The sequence below is a fragment of the Centropristis striata genome, chromosome 2, assembly GCF_030273125.1.
Source record: "Centropristis striata isolate RG_2023a ecotype Rhode Island chromosome 2, C.striata_1.0, whole genome shotgun sequence".
NCBI lineage: Eukaryota > Metazoa > Chordata > Actinopteri > Perciformes > Serranidae > Centropristis > Centropristis striata.
Window position 1 is genome coordinate 22,021,210 of NC_081518.1, and position 13,944 is coordinate 22,035,153.

General features: G+C 38.5%; 1 protein-coding gene across 1 annotated transcript in view; it reads left to right on the forward strand.

Moving 5' to 3' along the window:
* iqgap1 (IQ motif containing GTPase activating protein 1) overlaps window positions 1-13,944 on the forward strand; it is a 100,623-nt gene that overhangs the window by 76,922 nt on the left and 9,757 nt on the right. Inside the window, exons 21-33 of the mRNA XM_059348274.1 lie at window positions 1,120-1,191; window positions 1,514-1,583; window positions 2,625-2,989; window positions 3,919-4,082; window positions 4,169-4,393; window positions 6,489-6,629; window positions 6,768-6,852; window positions 8,445-8,677; window positions 9,471-9,603; window positions 9,750-9,852; window positions 10,807-10,942; window positions 11,033-11,120; window positions 12,953-13,162. Of these exons, the coding sequence (XP_059204257.1) occupies window positions 1,120-1,191; window positions 1,514-1,583; window positions 2,625-2,989; window positions 3,919-4,082; window positions 4,169-4,393; window positions 6,489-6,629; window positions 6,768-6,852; window positions 8,445-8,677; window positions 9,471-9,603; window positions 9,750-9,852; window positions 10,807-10,942; window positions 11,033-11,120; window positions 12,953-13,162 (2,025 nt within the window). The remainder of the gene's footprint in view (window positions 1-1,119; window positions 1,192-1,513; window positions 1,584-2,624; window positions 2,990-3,918; window positions 4,083-4,168; window positions 4,394-6,488; window positions 6,630-6,767; window positions 6,853-8,444; window positions 8,678-9,470; window positions 9,604-9,749; window positions 9,853-10,806; window positions 10,943-11,032; window positions 11,121-12,952; window positions 13,163-13,944) is intronic.

Sequence of the window (13,944 nt, forward strand, 5' to 3'; positions counted from 1 at the left end):
ACACTTATTTTTGCACCGCGGAACATTTCTCACTGGATGAGTTTCAGGCAGACCGATTATACTGGAGCACCAACTAGCGTTCATGAGTTCAGACAACAACAAACCACAGTGAACATGAAGGAAGAAGCTGATGAGACGCTTTGGTTGGCCCCCTGGATGATGGGAAATTTTGTTACAAAAAACCAATGGATGGAAGCGTCAATAAGAGCATGGTTGTGTTGCTATGCAAAAAGGAATTCACATATCCCTGCAGCACATCGAGCCTCAAGTAACACTTCAATGCAAAATATATAGCAGCTAGTGGCTAGTGCGGTAGCTAGCGTGGATTGTGTTTTACTTAAAAAACCAAAGTATTATAGTTTACAGAAGGTCTACCTACCTATAGGCTACCTGAATTTCTGAAATGTACTATATTTCTAAATATGCTATTGCTACACTTAATGGCAAAAATTGCACTGGTCTGTTGGACTTGATAAAAAATAAACAATATTTTTGTTGCTTGAGCTTATGTATTCAGTAATTATTCAATGGTATACTAAAAATCCATGTGAAAAAAATTACTTCTCACTGTTCTCAGGTCAAATATTTATATGCGATTAAAATGCGATGAATTTCGTTTAATTAATTACAAAGCCTCTAATTAATTAGATTAATTTTTTTAATCGAGTCCCGGCCCTTCATAAAACATATGTGAAAGGTCTGCCTCTGCAGTGTGACAGCGATCACATTGTGGATCAGAATTGGGGTAAATTTAATGAATATTGGATTTGCAAAGTCTCTGTACACTACTTTTAACTGGATCAGAGTGAGTCGAGCGCAAGATGAGGCAGAATTCACCCTAGCCAAAGATGTCTGGATCTTAAGATATCAGAGAAACAAGCTGAGCAGCAAGCTGGCTCACCAAACCGCATTGGAGAAACACTGATTTTTAATGTGAAACTGTTTTCACTGGTTTTTAGCAGATGATCCATTTGTTTTGGAGAAGGGGGGACCTTACCAGGGGAGATAATTCGGCTCTATTTTAAAACCTCTGGACAATGAACACTTTTGTTTTTGTTTTGATTTAGAACAAAAATGACATATAATACAGTCTAAAGGATTTGTTCTTGTCTCTCTCAGATCCAGTCCATGGTCCGGATGCACCAGGCTCGTAAGAAGTACAAGGATCGTCTGAAGTACTTCCAAGACCACGTGAGTGTCCAGCGCCTCAAACCCTGTTGTATAAAATTGAGTTTGTAAGAACCATGACAATGGATTGTAAATTGCCTGTCACAAAAATTTGGGTTTAAAGTAAACAAATTGCAGCACCGTGTAATAAAAGCTTTAAATCACGGTGCATTAATTTCCCCTGACATTCAGTGCGAGCCCTGTGGGTTTTGAGCCCTGCAGACGGATCATTTAGCAATCTGACACGAGTGGACTCATTTCCTCTTTAACTCACAGTGGATTCCTGTGCTTCTGGTTGTAATGAAGACTATTGATCAGCTGAGTGATTGCTTGTGTTCTGCTGCAGATCAAAGATGTGGTGAAGATTCAGGCTTTCATTAGAGCCAACAAGGCCAGAGACGACTACAAGACGCTGAGTGAGTACGACCCCTACAATAGGCCTATCAAGATAAAGACTACATCGACTTATCGTTTGATATGTAAAAATGGACACGATAGTTTTTTTCTGGACTCAATATATTGTCTTTTTATGCTTTTTTGTGTTTTAAGTAATGCTGCAAATGTTTGGCAGGCAGTACGAATTGCCCCAAAAAAAAATTTGCCAAGCAGCCATTCCAGCTATTTATATGTTATTTTAATAATAAAATATAATACATTAGGTTTATCTCAGTGCAATGTTTTATTAACCCATTTAAGCCGGGAAAGCATTACCGCATTTCTACCATTTAACTCGGGGGCGCTGTTGCGTTATTCTACCATTAAAACCGGGAAAGTGGATACGTCGTTTTGTAGTATTTGTAGTTTTTGTTATTTTCAGTCTCTTGGCCAATGAAATGCATCAGAATGTGTGTGGGAGTGTCGCAATGCAACATGTAGATTTTTAAAAAAAACTTTATTGAAGGTTTGGACAAATAAACAGCTATAAGCTCTCAAATACTTTTTGAATTTCATTTCTATCTGCTACAGAGGCTGAAAAATCTATTATTTAGTAGAAGCGTTGACACTTCTGTTGAATTTCCAGAAAAACTTCAGGTTTTAGGGGGTGATTTTAAAATCACCCATAGTTTTTACAGGCATTTTTTACAGACGTTTTAGGCCTAAATGGGTTAACAGAGCCTGAAAGTCTATTTTATTTGTTTTGGTTGTGGTTTATTAACTTATGTTTTATTTATCTCGTATATTTTAATATTTCTTTTCCACATTTCAATTCCAATTTTTAATACTCTCGAGATTTAAAAATTCATTGCTGTGGAAAAGGATGTACTTATTATGCTCTAATATTTGTTATAAAACTAAAACAACATCAATACAACGATACTATCGTTTATCGTGATAGTTTCTGGGAAAATATATCGTCCTAAAAATATGTTATGGTGACAGGCCTGTACCCTAAACACTTCTTTATTGCTTGTTCTCCATCTTTTGCTTGACTCTCAACATGTCCTTCCCTCTTACAGTCAGCGCTGAAGATCCTCCGATGGCCGTGGTGAGGAAGTTCGTCCACCTGCTGGACCACAGCGACCAGGACTTCCAGGAGGAGCTGGAGCTGATGCGGCTCCGCGAGGAGGTGATCACCAACATCCGCTCCAACCAGCAGCTGGAGAACGACCTCAACCTGATGGACATCAAGATCGGCCTGCTGGTGAAGAACAAGATCACGCTGCAGGAGGTCGTGTCCCACAGCAAGAAGCTGACCAAGAAGAACAAGGGTCAGCTGTCCAACATGATGATGATGAACAAGCAGCGGGGTGGCCTGAAGGCCCTGAGCAAGGAGAAGAGGATCAAACTGGAAGCCTACCAGTTCCTCTTCTACCTGTTACAGGTAACGTTACTGTGGATGTTTAGGGGAGATAGCAGGTCAACAATAAATGCCACATACAGTCATGGAAAAAAATATTAGACCACCCTTGTTTTCTCCTTGCTTTCTTGTTCATTTTCATTCCTGGTACAACTAAAGGTACATTTGTTTGAACAAATATAATGATAACAACAAAAATAGCTCATAAGAGTTTAATTTAAGAGCTGATATCTAGACATTGTCCATGGTTTTCTTGATAATGATTTTGGTTATTATCAAGAAAACCATGGAAAATGTCTAGATATTAGCTACAATATATCAAAACAATGGTGGTCTTATAATTTTTTTCCATGACTGTAGAAGTGGTGAACATCATCGGAAAGCTGAGAGCCTGAAGATGAATCTGAGATGCAGCTCAGTTGTTCTGGTTATACATCTCTAATAAAAATGACTCTATTAATCATTTAAGTAAAGCTATTAAGTTGTATAAAGTCAGAAATGCTCTCACTGCAATGAAGCGACTAACATCATCACACATAAATGAAATTAATTGAATCCACAAGAGTCTCAGCCTTCCAGTGATATCTAATTTATGCAACTCACAGACTGTTTAGGACCCCAGGGTGCAGAAATAATCATGTGCAATTGGCGAAAATAATGCATGTGAAAAGAGTGTGGATTTTGCTTGAAACTGCATTTCATCATCGTAAAGCAGGTGTGCATGTTGAGCCCATTTTCATTCAAATGCAAAATCTAAATTGCGTTATCTTTGGTGCGTTATTTCATCCCCTTCCTGACATGATATCATGGCTAATGGTTTCCTCAGATCTTCTAGTTTTCTTATGATATCAGTATTTTCTCTACAGCTTTAGAATGAGTCCCTGAAAGGGAAAAAAACTAAAAAAAACTTGAAGAACATCAGGGGGTTTAACCATACTCCTGCTTCCTTTCAGACCAACCCCACGTATCTCGCCAAGCTGATCTTCCAGATGCCGCAGAATAAATCCACCAAGTTCATGGACTCTGTGATCTTCACCCTGTATAACTACGCCTCCAACCAGAGAGAGGAGTACCTGCTGGCCAAGCTCTTCAAAACCGCCCTGCAGGAGGAGATCAAGTGAGAACCGCTCAACAATAATTTTTTACCACAGTTTTAAAATCAGATGGGGCGTTGTTTAAATGTGTTTTAACGTCCGTCCGCAGGTCTAAAGTGGACCAGATGAAGGAGATTGTGACAGGGAACCCGACCGTCATAAAGATGGTGGTGAGTTTCCACAGAGGAGCGAGAGGACAGAACGCGCTGCGGCAGATCCTCGCTCCGGTCGTCAAGGAGATCATGGATGACAAAACGCTAAACATCAAGACTGACCCAGTTGACATCTACAAGAGCTGGGTGAACCAGATGGAGACGCAGACCGGAGAGGCCAGGTGAGCTTGTAGTGGCAAATTAGACACCTTCAAAGCCCCGAGGCCAGATGAGACGGGCAGAGAGCCTCCCAACTTGCCAACAACACAACCACCAAAGTCTTCCCAGACACTAAGACTCAAAAATGATAGAATCAAAAATGTAGCAGGAGATTCATTAAGAGGTTCATGCAGCAGAGTTTTATTCTTGCAAAGGTCAAGAGATCAAAACTCAGTGAGTTTCTGGTTGCAACCACAGGAGACTGAATATACAGCGATGAAACATCAGCTTATATGCTTAATCTTCCTTTTCCCGTTCTCTCATTAGTGGGCTTTCTTAGGCCCCTCTTTACCAATATGTATCTATAAACACTGAGGTATCTCGTAGACTGTTTAGGTGATGACTTTGTATTCTACCACACTGTTATCATTGTTGTTGTAGCGTCTGGGCTAATCAGGTGATGGCTTGCAGTTCATCCTGGTTGTTTTTATGCAATTTCTATAGGTGTGAATGAATGAATGAATGAATGAATACTTTATTTTTGGATAGGGACAATGCAGTGTCAGCTTTTTTAACTTCTGTGTGACCTTATATGGGCACTAAGACTTCCTGTGTGTTGTTACTAACACTGGATGAGTGTAAGATTCCCCTTTCTTAAGAATAATCACACTTTTAATTATTATAACCTTCAAAGTCATCCTTTTGAAAGTCTTTCATAACATATCAAGATGTTACCTTGTTTTACTCCAACATTACTTCAGTTTTCAATCTGGTCATCAAAGTGATCACTCACTGTATCTCAGGTTACAGCTCTCATTTGTAACACACACACATTTAGCTCAACACAAGTCAAGAATGATCATTACTGCTTTTCACCTTATTAACCACACACTCTATTGGATTAAATGCATACATTGTTTTATAATATTTCCCCCCCAACAAGCTGAGAGAAGGTTGTCTTGTACCTGTATGGTGACAATACAGCTCCCTCTGAGAGTTTCTAAAGGAGGTTTCTACTTTATACAAGAGGAGGCTGTCTTTTTTATTTTAGTTTAACCATATTTAATCTGCAACATCACTGCAATGTCAGCAAAGCAAATGCACCATTAAACTTTCAAAGTGTTGCAAAAACATTGCATGGTTATCACACAATCTGCACAAATAAGATAAAAAACCTGGTTAATTCTGAAAGTTCCTGCAAAGGATGAAATGCACCACTAGCTGCACTGGCAAGCAAAAAGTGTCTCAGTGCTTCTGTGTAAATTGCACATATATCAATTATGTAATATGAATAAATTTGGCACAAAATTGGGCCCTTTCTTTGCAAATGAGCCTTGCAAAAATAGTCCAATTAATTAAGATTAGTGTCAATTCCCCCCTGCAGATACAGTGAAATTATCTCCCCTGCTTCAAATTGTCTTCTGTTATCTTCTTTAACAGTCTGAAGGTTTGTGTTGTCAAATCCCCTTTTACTACAGGTGCATCTCAATAAATTAGAATGTCATAGAAAAGTTAATTTATGTCAGTAATTCAATTCAAAAAGTGGAAATAACACATTATATAGATCCATTACACACTGAATGAAACATTTCATGTTTTAATTTATTTGATTTCTTCTAATTATAATAATTATGGCTTACATTTAATGACCTTAAATTCAGTGTCTCAAAAAGTTTGAGTATTTTCAAAAGACCAATTTTAAAATGTATGTTTAATATGGAAATGTTGGCCTCTGAAAAGTATGTCCATCTATATGACTCAATACTTGGTTGGGGCTATTTGACTTGAACTACTGCAAATGGACTTTTCCATCATATTCTAATTTATTGAGATGCACCTGTATAAGTGTATAATTGCACCTTTTCTTAACTGTCTAAGAGTTATGCATATCACATATTTTTACTACTGTAGTTTTAAGCTCATAGCATGATTTGTAGTATTGATTTTTTTTTATGCTGGTTTCAAGAAATCTCAAGTCATTCTAGTTTCCCCTGTTGGCAGTAACATGTTTTGACCTGATTTCATCAGAATATTTTTGCTTGTTTTAAGAAGGAATAAAGTCTTCATAGGTTTTGATCAACATTGATGGGTGTCTCTTCCTCCTCTGTCCTCTCACAGTAAGCTGCCCTATGACGTGACTCCAGAGCAGGCGATGGCCCACGAGGAGGTGAGGACGAGACTGGAAGCTTCCATCAAGAACATGAAGACCATCACAGACAAGTTCCTGTCTGCCATCATCGTCTCGGTGGATAAAATCCCGTACGTTCCTCTCTGCATCCTCAACATCGCTGTCTGCATGGATCACATTTTTACATACAAAACTCAGCTGGTTCAAACACACAATTCTTTTTTTTCCCCTGCCTGTCTCACTCTGTCGGTGTGGCTTTTCTCTCTCAGGTACGGGATGCGTTTCATCTCCAAGGTGCTGAAGGACACTCTGCACGAGAAGTTCCCAGACGCTACAGAGGACGAGCTGCTCAAGGTTTGCATCTGTAATTTGTAGGCTTAAAGTTCTCCGCAGTCTTTAAAGGGTCAGATCACTAAATTTACACAAAACTTTGATTGATATGTCAGCTAGATGTGACCTAAACTACATCCCAAATCTACTTCAAAATCAATGAAAAAAGACGCTGAAGAACTTGCCCAAGAATCCTCTTTTTTTTAAATTTTGCTCAGTGTCACAGTAATCCCGTTTAGAGTTGTCTGTTCATCCACAACTTCACTGCAAACCAGGGCTGCTAATAGCTAATTCTGCACACCTATCGACCTATACACCTGCCTGTAGCTGACGGTACACAGCACATTTGATGGCACATTTGGGACTTCTATGTTGGAATAAAACATGACCCAGATCAGCTGTGAGGCAATTTGATTGATTACAAATTAATTTCATAATAATAAAGATCTAAACCCTGACTTGTGGCACTTAATACATGAAAATAAAAATGATGTTTATGGACGGATTTGTAGTGTTGAAAACTGGGTGAACTGACCCTTTAATCAACTGTAGCTCTTCTCTGCCTCTCTATTGAAAGTGTTTTTCTGATCTTCTGCCCGGCTCTCTCTTCCCTGTTTCTCACACATTTCTCTCCCTCTTTTTTCCTCTTTTCCTGCTCCCTTGCTCCACTCTCACCTCCTTGCCAGCCGGCTGCAGCCTCTCTGTCGGGGTGGGCGTGTCCTCCTTCTGTCTGTCTGCTGACATAAAGGCGAGCTGTGACTCTTCTGGCTCTTCTTCTCTTCCTGCACGAGCTGCATCCTGACATGGTCACCAGCTTTTCCTCTTTTTGCAGAAGTCAAGCACCTATGAAACCCTTTAAACTCAACTTATTTCACTCATGATTAATCTGAATAGTACGATGGCGTAAAAAAAAAATATGGATCCAGGGGAGGGGGGTAATATTTTGAGAAAAAACTTGCAAATTTGTGAGATTAAAGTGGCAAATCTACGAGAAAAAAGTCAGATTTACGAGATTTGAAGTGGCAAATCTGCGAGAAAAAAGTTGCAGATTTATGAGAAAAAGTGGCAAACCCACGGAAAAAAAGTAGCAGATTTACGATATTAAAGTGACAAATCTACGAGAAAAACATTACATTTGTGAGAAAAAGTGGCAAGTCTAGAGGAGAAAGTAGCAGATTTTGGAGAAAAAAGTGGCAAATTTGTGAGAAAAAAAGTTGCAGATTTATGAAAAAAAGTGGCAATTCTACAAGAAAAAATAGCAAATTTAGGGGGCAAAAGTGGCAAATCTATGAGAAAAAGTAGCAGATTTAGGAGAAAGAAAGTCGGAAAAATAGTATTTTGTATTTGTCAAGGAACCTCAATACGCAGCCCGGAAAGCAGGGGATACCGCACGGACACGTTAGTGAAGAGGTGCAACAGTACCGAAATTTTGGAGTTCTGTTTTTTTCACGAAATATTACCCCCCTCCCCCGTATCTGTATTATTATTATTTTTTCATACTTGGCCCTAATACGCCGTCGTAGAATAGTCCTTAAAAAGGCCCATAAATCAAAAATCATATCACATTTTGTCATAATGATTTTAATTTACTGACCGACTTGATTCTGCCCTTTCAGATCGTGGGGAACCTCTTGTATTACCGCTACATGAACCCGGCCATTGTGGCGCCTGATGCCTTCGACATCATTGAGGTGTCGGCGGGCGGCCAGCTGACCACGGAGCAGCGGAGGAACCTGGGTTCTGTCGCCAAGATGCTGCAGCACGCCGCCTCCAACAAGATGTTCCTGGGAGACAACGCTCATCTCAACCCCATCAACGAATATCTCAGCGCCTCCTACCAGAAGTTCAGGTCAGATGTTTATCCTTATAGAAATATGACGCAGGTATTGGTTGTTGTACAACTGATTTGTTGGATAATGTTAATTACATTTCTGGTTTCTCCTCAGTTTTGCTCTCATGCTGTCTCTGAAACCTGAGCAGTTTCTGGGGTTTTTTTTTCTGCTGCTGTCATATTTTACTCATTGTGGCATCATTTTTAATTGTAATATACAGTATACTGTATACTGAGTCTTGCACACCTATGAATACAAATGGCACAATCAAGGTTAGAAGTAGGGTGAACTCAAACATGTGTTTTGTGCAAAATAACAGTTATAATACAAATAATCAGTAAAAGGCAAGTCCAAAATTTGGAGAGAAAAAAGGTTGAATATATACATTTTTCCAAGTTCCCACAAGTGTTACCAATGCTGCAGAAATGGTGGCTCATCATGCTATACATACACTATTTATATTTTTACATTCTGTCTTGTCCTCTCCTCTCTGCTCTATGTAAACAGCCTGCAGTTCAGTCCAAGTTTCATTGAATTTTTATCAGCTGAGTCATTCATGGCTTCGCAGTTGTGCAAAATTTACTTTTTTTTTTACATTTTATTTTTGGCAGACTTTTTAAACAAGACATGTAGAATAAAGTGTTTTTTATAGAAAAATGCACTATTTTGAGCTCAGATTTGGAAACTTTTCCCGACAGAAGCATTAGACGGCCGTTCAAAATTTAAAACCTCCCTTTCAAACCTGCCGGATTGTGGGTTACAGAGGATTTTCCTGGCTCGTCTGACTTTCTCCTCCATCTCTCGTGGCAGGCGTTTCTTCCTGGCAGCGTGTGACGTTCCCTCACTGGAAGATAAGTTCAACGTGGATCAGTACTCTGACCTGGTCACCGTTACCAAACCCGTCATCTACATCTCCATCGGAGAGATAGTCAACACTCACACGGTGAGTTTAGACACCATCACTCTTCCTCTTTCTGTTCCACATGATTCTGCCCCTACATTGTTAATTTCCAGATGTTTTTGAGAGCCATTTCTTCTACATTTTGACTAACTCTCTGACTGTGTTCTTGTCTCCTGTCTTGTCTCCAGCTGCTGCTGGACCACCAGGATGCCATCGCTCCGGAGCACAATGACCCCATCCACGAGCTGCTGGAGGACCTGGGCGAGGTTCCCACTGTAGAGTCCCTCATCGGTGAGTGGAGTGGAGCACAAGGCTTTCTCTGTCAGAGTGGTTCCAGACCACAGAACTAGACTAAATCACACAATTTGAAAAAGGCACCCTTAACCTCTTACCATTCAAAGACCTTTTGGTGGTTGTGGTCAGTGGATGTTTAGGAGGAGATAGCAGGTCAAAAATAAATGCCACATAGAAGTTGTGAACATCATCTCAAAGCTGTGAACCTGAAGATTAATTGAAATGCAGCTCAGCACTGTGTGTCAAGTTGTTCTGGTCACAAATATCTAATTTAAATGACTTAATGAATGAATTATTTATTTATTGAAGCCTATTATGGTTTATAAAGGGTCAAAACATTAGGGTATGCTTTCTAAAGTCCAGCACATGTTCAACTGTGTCCCAGAAGTTGTTGAAGCAATTTTTGGTTTTGATACCATTTGTTAGACACATTGGGTGCTCAATAATGCAATTTTATTCACATCGAGAATGGATAAAAATGGTCAGAAAAACACTCCAGAATATAACATCAATATATATTAAGACCTGTGGAACAACATAGAACAATAATGCTGAGATTTGGGTTCAAAAACTTTGGTCATTTTGGAGATTACTGTATTTTCAGCGATTGGATGATGATCACTTGTTCTTCAAACTGCTGAGAACAAACTAGAATAGCTGCACATCCTCTAATTGCTCTAGATCTCTAGTTTGTGGTTCTAAAGTTTCATGAGGCTGTGATTATCCTAAAGGTCACAGCAGCTCATTTTATACACTGAAGTGGAGACTCAAGAAATGCCCTCACTGCAATGAACTGGCTACTACTGATGACTAACATGATCCCACATGAAGAAACTGGGCTCATTGAATTCACAAGAGTCTCAGCTTTCCAGTCAGACCCGGTTTATGTAATTCAAAGCCTGTCTGGCCAGGTGAGATCTCGTTCTAATAATCTCTCTGGGTGTCCTTCAGGTGAAAACCCTCTCCCTCCTGACGACCCCAACAAAGAGCTGATGGGGAAGACCGAGGTGTCACTCACACTCACTAACAAGTTTGACGTGGCCGGGGAGGCCAACACTGAGATGGACGCCCGGACCCTCCTGCTCAAGTAAATTCACACAGTAGATTCATGGTTAACAAATGAGATTAATGTTGTTGTTGATAAAATTAAACGAGTTTCTTAAATGTTTCTTTTCAGCACCAAGAGGCTGATTGTGGATGTGATCAGGTTCCAGCCTGGAGAGACTCTGACTGAGATCCTGGACTCAAACGCTGGCACAGAACAGGTCAGACATAAGATTTAGGACCGACAATAAAAAATAAAAAAAGAACTACTTTGTTAATAACTTGAAGCCATCATTATAGTAACACCTACAGTCATGGAAAAAATTATTAGGCGAACCCTAACGAATGAAAGGTACATTTGTTTGGACAAATACAATGATAACAACAAAATAGCTGATAAGAGTTTAATCTAAGAGCTGATATCTAGATATATTCTCCATGGTTTTCTTGATAATAACCAAAATCATTATTAAGAAAACCATGGAAAATGTCTAGATATCAGCTCTTATTTTTAACTCTTATCAGCTATTTTTGTTGTTATCATTATATTTGTCCAAACAAATGTATCTTTAGTTGTACCAGGCATTAAAATGTACAAGAAATTGAAGAAAAAGGGTGGTCTAATATTTTTTTTTCTGTTATAAATACAGACTTTGGCTTATACTTCTAAGATAAAATAAAAAGCTTTCAATTGATCTCCTTACTTTTCGTGAATAAATCCCCACAGTAAACTAAGCTGTAGTATGTAAATCTGTGAGACCATCAGTGGCTTTAGAAACCTTAAATAACAGCATCAGGCTGCTGTTGCAAAATCAAAGAATACATTTATCAATCAGATGACTTGTGCACGTGTAAGAACACTACCAGAGCGCGAAACACTTAATGAATGATTCTCTGTTGAAAGCAGCAGCTGAAGGCAGAAAGTTCTATTTCTAAATACAGAAAGCACCAAACTAAGGGATAGTTTCTCTCCGTATTGCTGTTTTTCTTCAGACACATTCCGCTTAAACTGTGTGAATTCTCAGTCTGGGACACGCCTGTTAAAAGCAACAGCTGACTTTATTTTGTACACACTCAAGAAAGAAATGACAGCTTGCATCTAACAGCATACATCAACATCCTCTTAAACAGAAGCAGCTGTGTTTATGGTAAATGGGGAATATTAGATGACATAACTAAGGATGCCACTAAAATACCAGATAGATGTATTTCTGGCTGTTCATGTTTTTAAGAGCAAACTTAAGACTTATCTTTTTAATTTGGCTTTTACTTAAACCATTTAAATATGTTTCTGCTCATGCATCTTAGTGTTACAACATCTTCTCTTTTATTTATTTGCTATTATCTATTAGTCTATATATATATATATATATATATATATATATATATAACATATATAACGTATATATATATATATTATATATATTATCATGCTTTATTTTTTAATTATTTAATATAAAACATTTTTTATCTAGCTGTAATACTTTTTTATTGTTATCAATATTATTATTTACTTTTGTTTTTATTTTATTTTATCTTACTTTATTCTTATTTATTTTATCTAATTAATTTCTAAGCTGCCTCCAGTGTTTCCTCACTGCTTCCTCACGTTGAGATGGAGCTTCCTCAGTTTGTGCTTTGTTTATAATGGGATGGTGGGATGGAGGGTGTTTGCTTGTTTTATTATTATTATTATTATTTTTATTATTTTTTTTTTTTGAATGTGAATCACTTTGTGTTACATTTCTTTTGTATGAAAAGTGCTATACAAATAAAGTCTGATTGATTGATAATTGATTGATGGCTACATTTGTCTCACCTTTATTCACTGTGAGGACAAATGATCTTAATAGATAATTTATATAGATATCAGAAACACTGAGGGAAAAAAATAAGCATACCTGTAAAGTGTAACCTCAAAATGAAAGCTGAGTAAATAAGGTTCATGCTCTCATGAATAGAAGTCAAATCTTGGATTGGTTCACAGCTCTTTCTATAGAAGCATTGTTCAACTGAGACTAACTATAATCCCTCTTGTTCCCGTGGATCCCAGGAGGCAGAGTACCAGCGTGCGATGCAGCGGCGGGCCATCAGAGACGCCAAAACTCCAGAGAAGATGAAGCAGGTGAAGCCGGTAGTGGACGACAGCCTGACGCTGCAGGGCAAGAAGGACAAGATCAAGAGCAACCTGCAGCGGCTGGCAGAGCTGGGCAAGGTCCACCCCGAGAACCGCTACCAGGACCTCATCAACGACATCGCCAAGGTACAGAAACACAAGAAAATCATCTCTAGGAGTGGACAATTAAATTAACCCTCAGGGCAGGTTGAGCACATTTTATGCACTTTTCATTCTTTATTTGTTAATAGTTTTGGTTGTTTGGCAGATTGTGTATTTCTATTTGCTCTTGCTATTTCCAGCTCAGCTCCTGCAGTAAGGCTAAAATACACAATATTGTACAAACAATAGTTACACTATTAAGGTTGAGCGTGTAAAATGCACGACTCGATTAAAAAAATTCATCTAATTAATTAGAGGCTTTGAAATTAATTAATCGAAATTAATTGCATTTTAATCGCATATAAATATTTGACCTGAGAACAGTGAGAAGTAATTTTTTTCACATGGATTTTTAGTATACCATTGAATAATGACTGAATACATAAGCTCAAGCAACAAAAATATTGTTTATTTTTGTTCAAGTCCAACAGACCAGTGCATTTTTTGCCATTAAGTGTAGCAATAGCATATTTAGAAATATAGTACATTTCAGACATTAAGGTAGCCTATAGGTAGGTAGACCTTCTGTAAACTATAATACTTTGGTTTTTTAAGTAAAACACAATCCACGCTAGCTACCACACTAGCCGCTAGCTGCTATATGTTTTGCATTGAGGTGATACTTGAGGCTCGATGTGCTGCAGTGATATGTGAATTCCTTGTTGCATAGTAACACAACCATGCTCTTATCGACGCTTCCATCCTTTGGTTTTTTGTAACAAAATGTCCCATCATCCACGGGGCCAACCAAAGCGTCTCATCAGCTT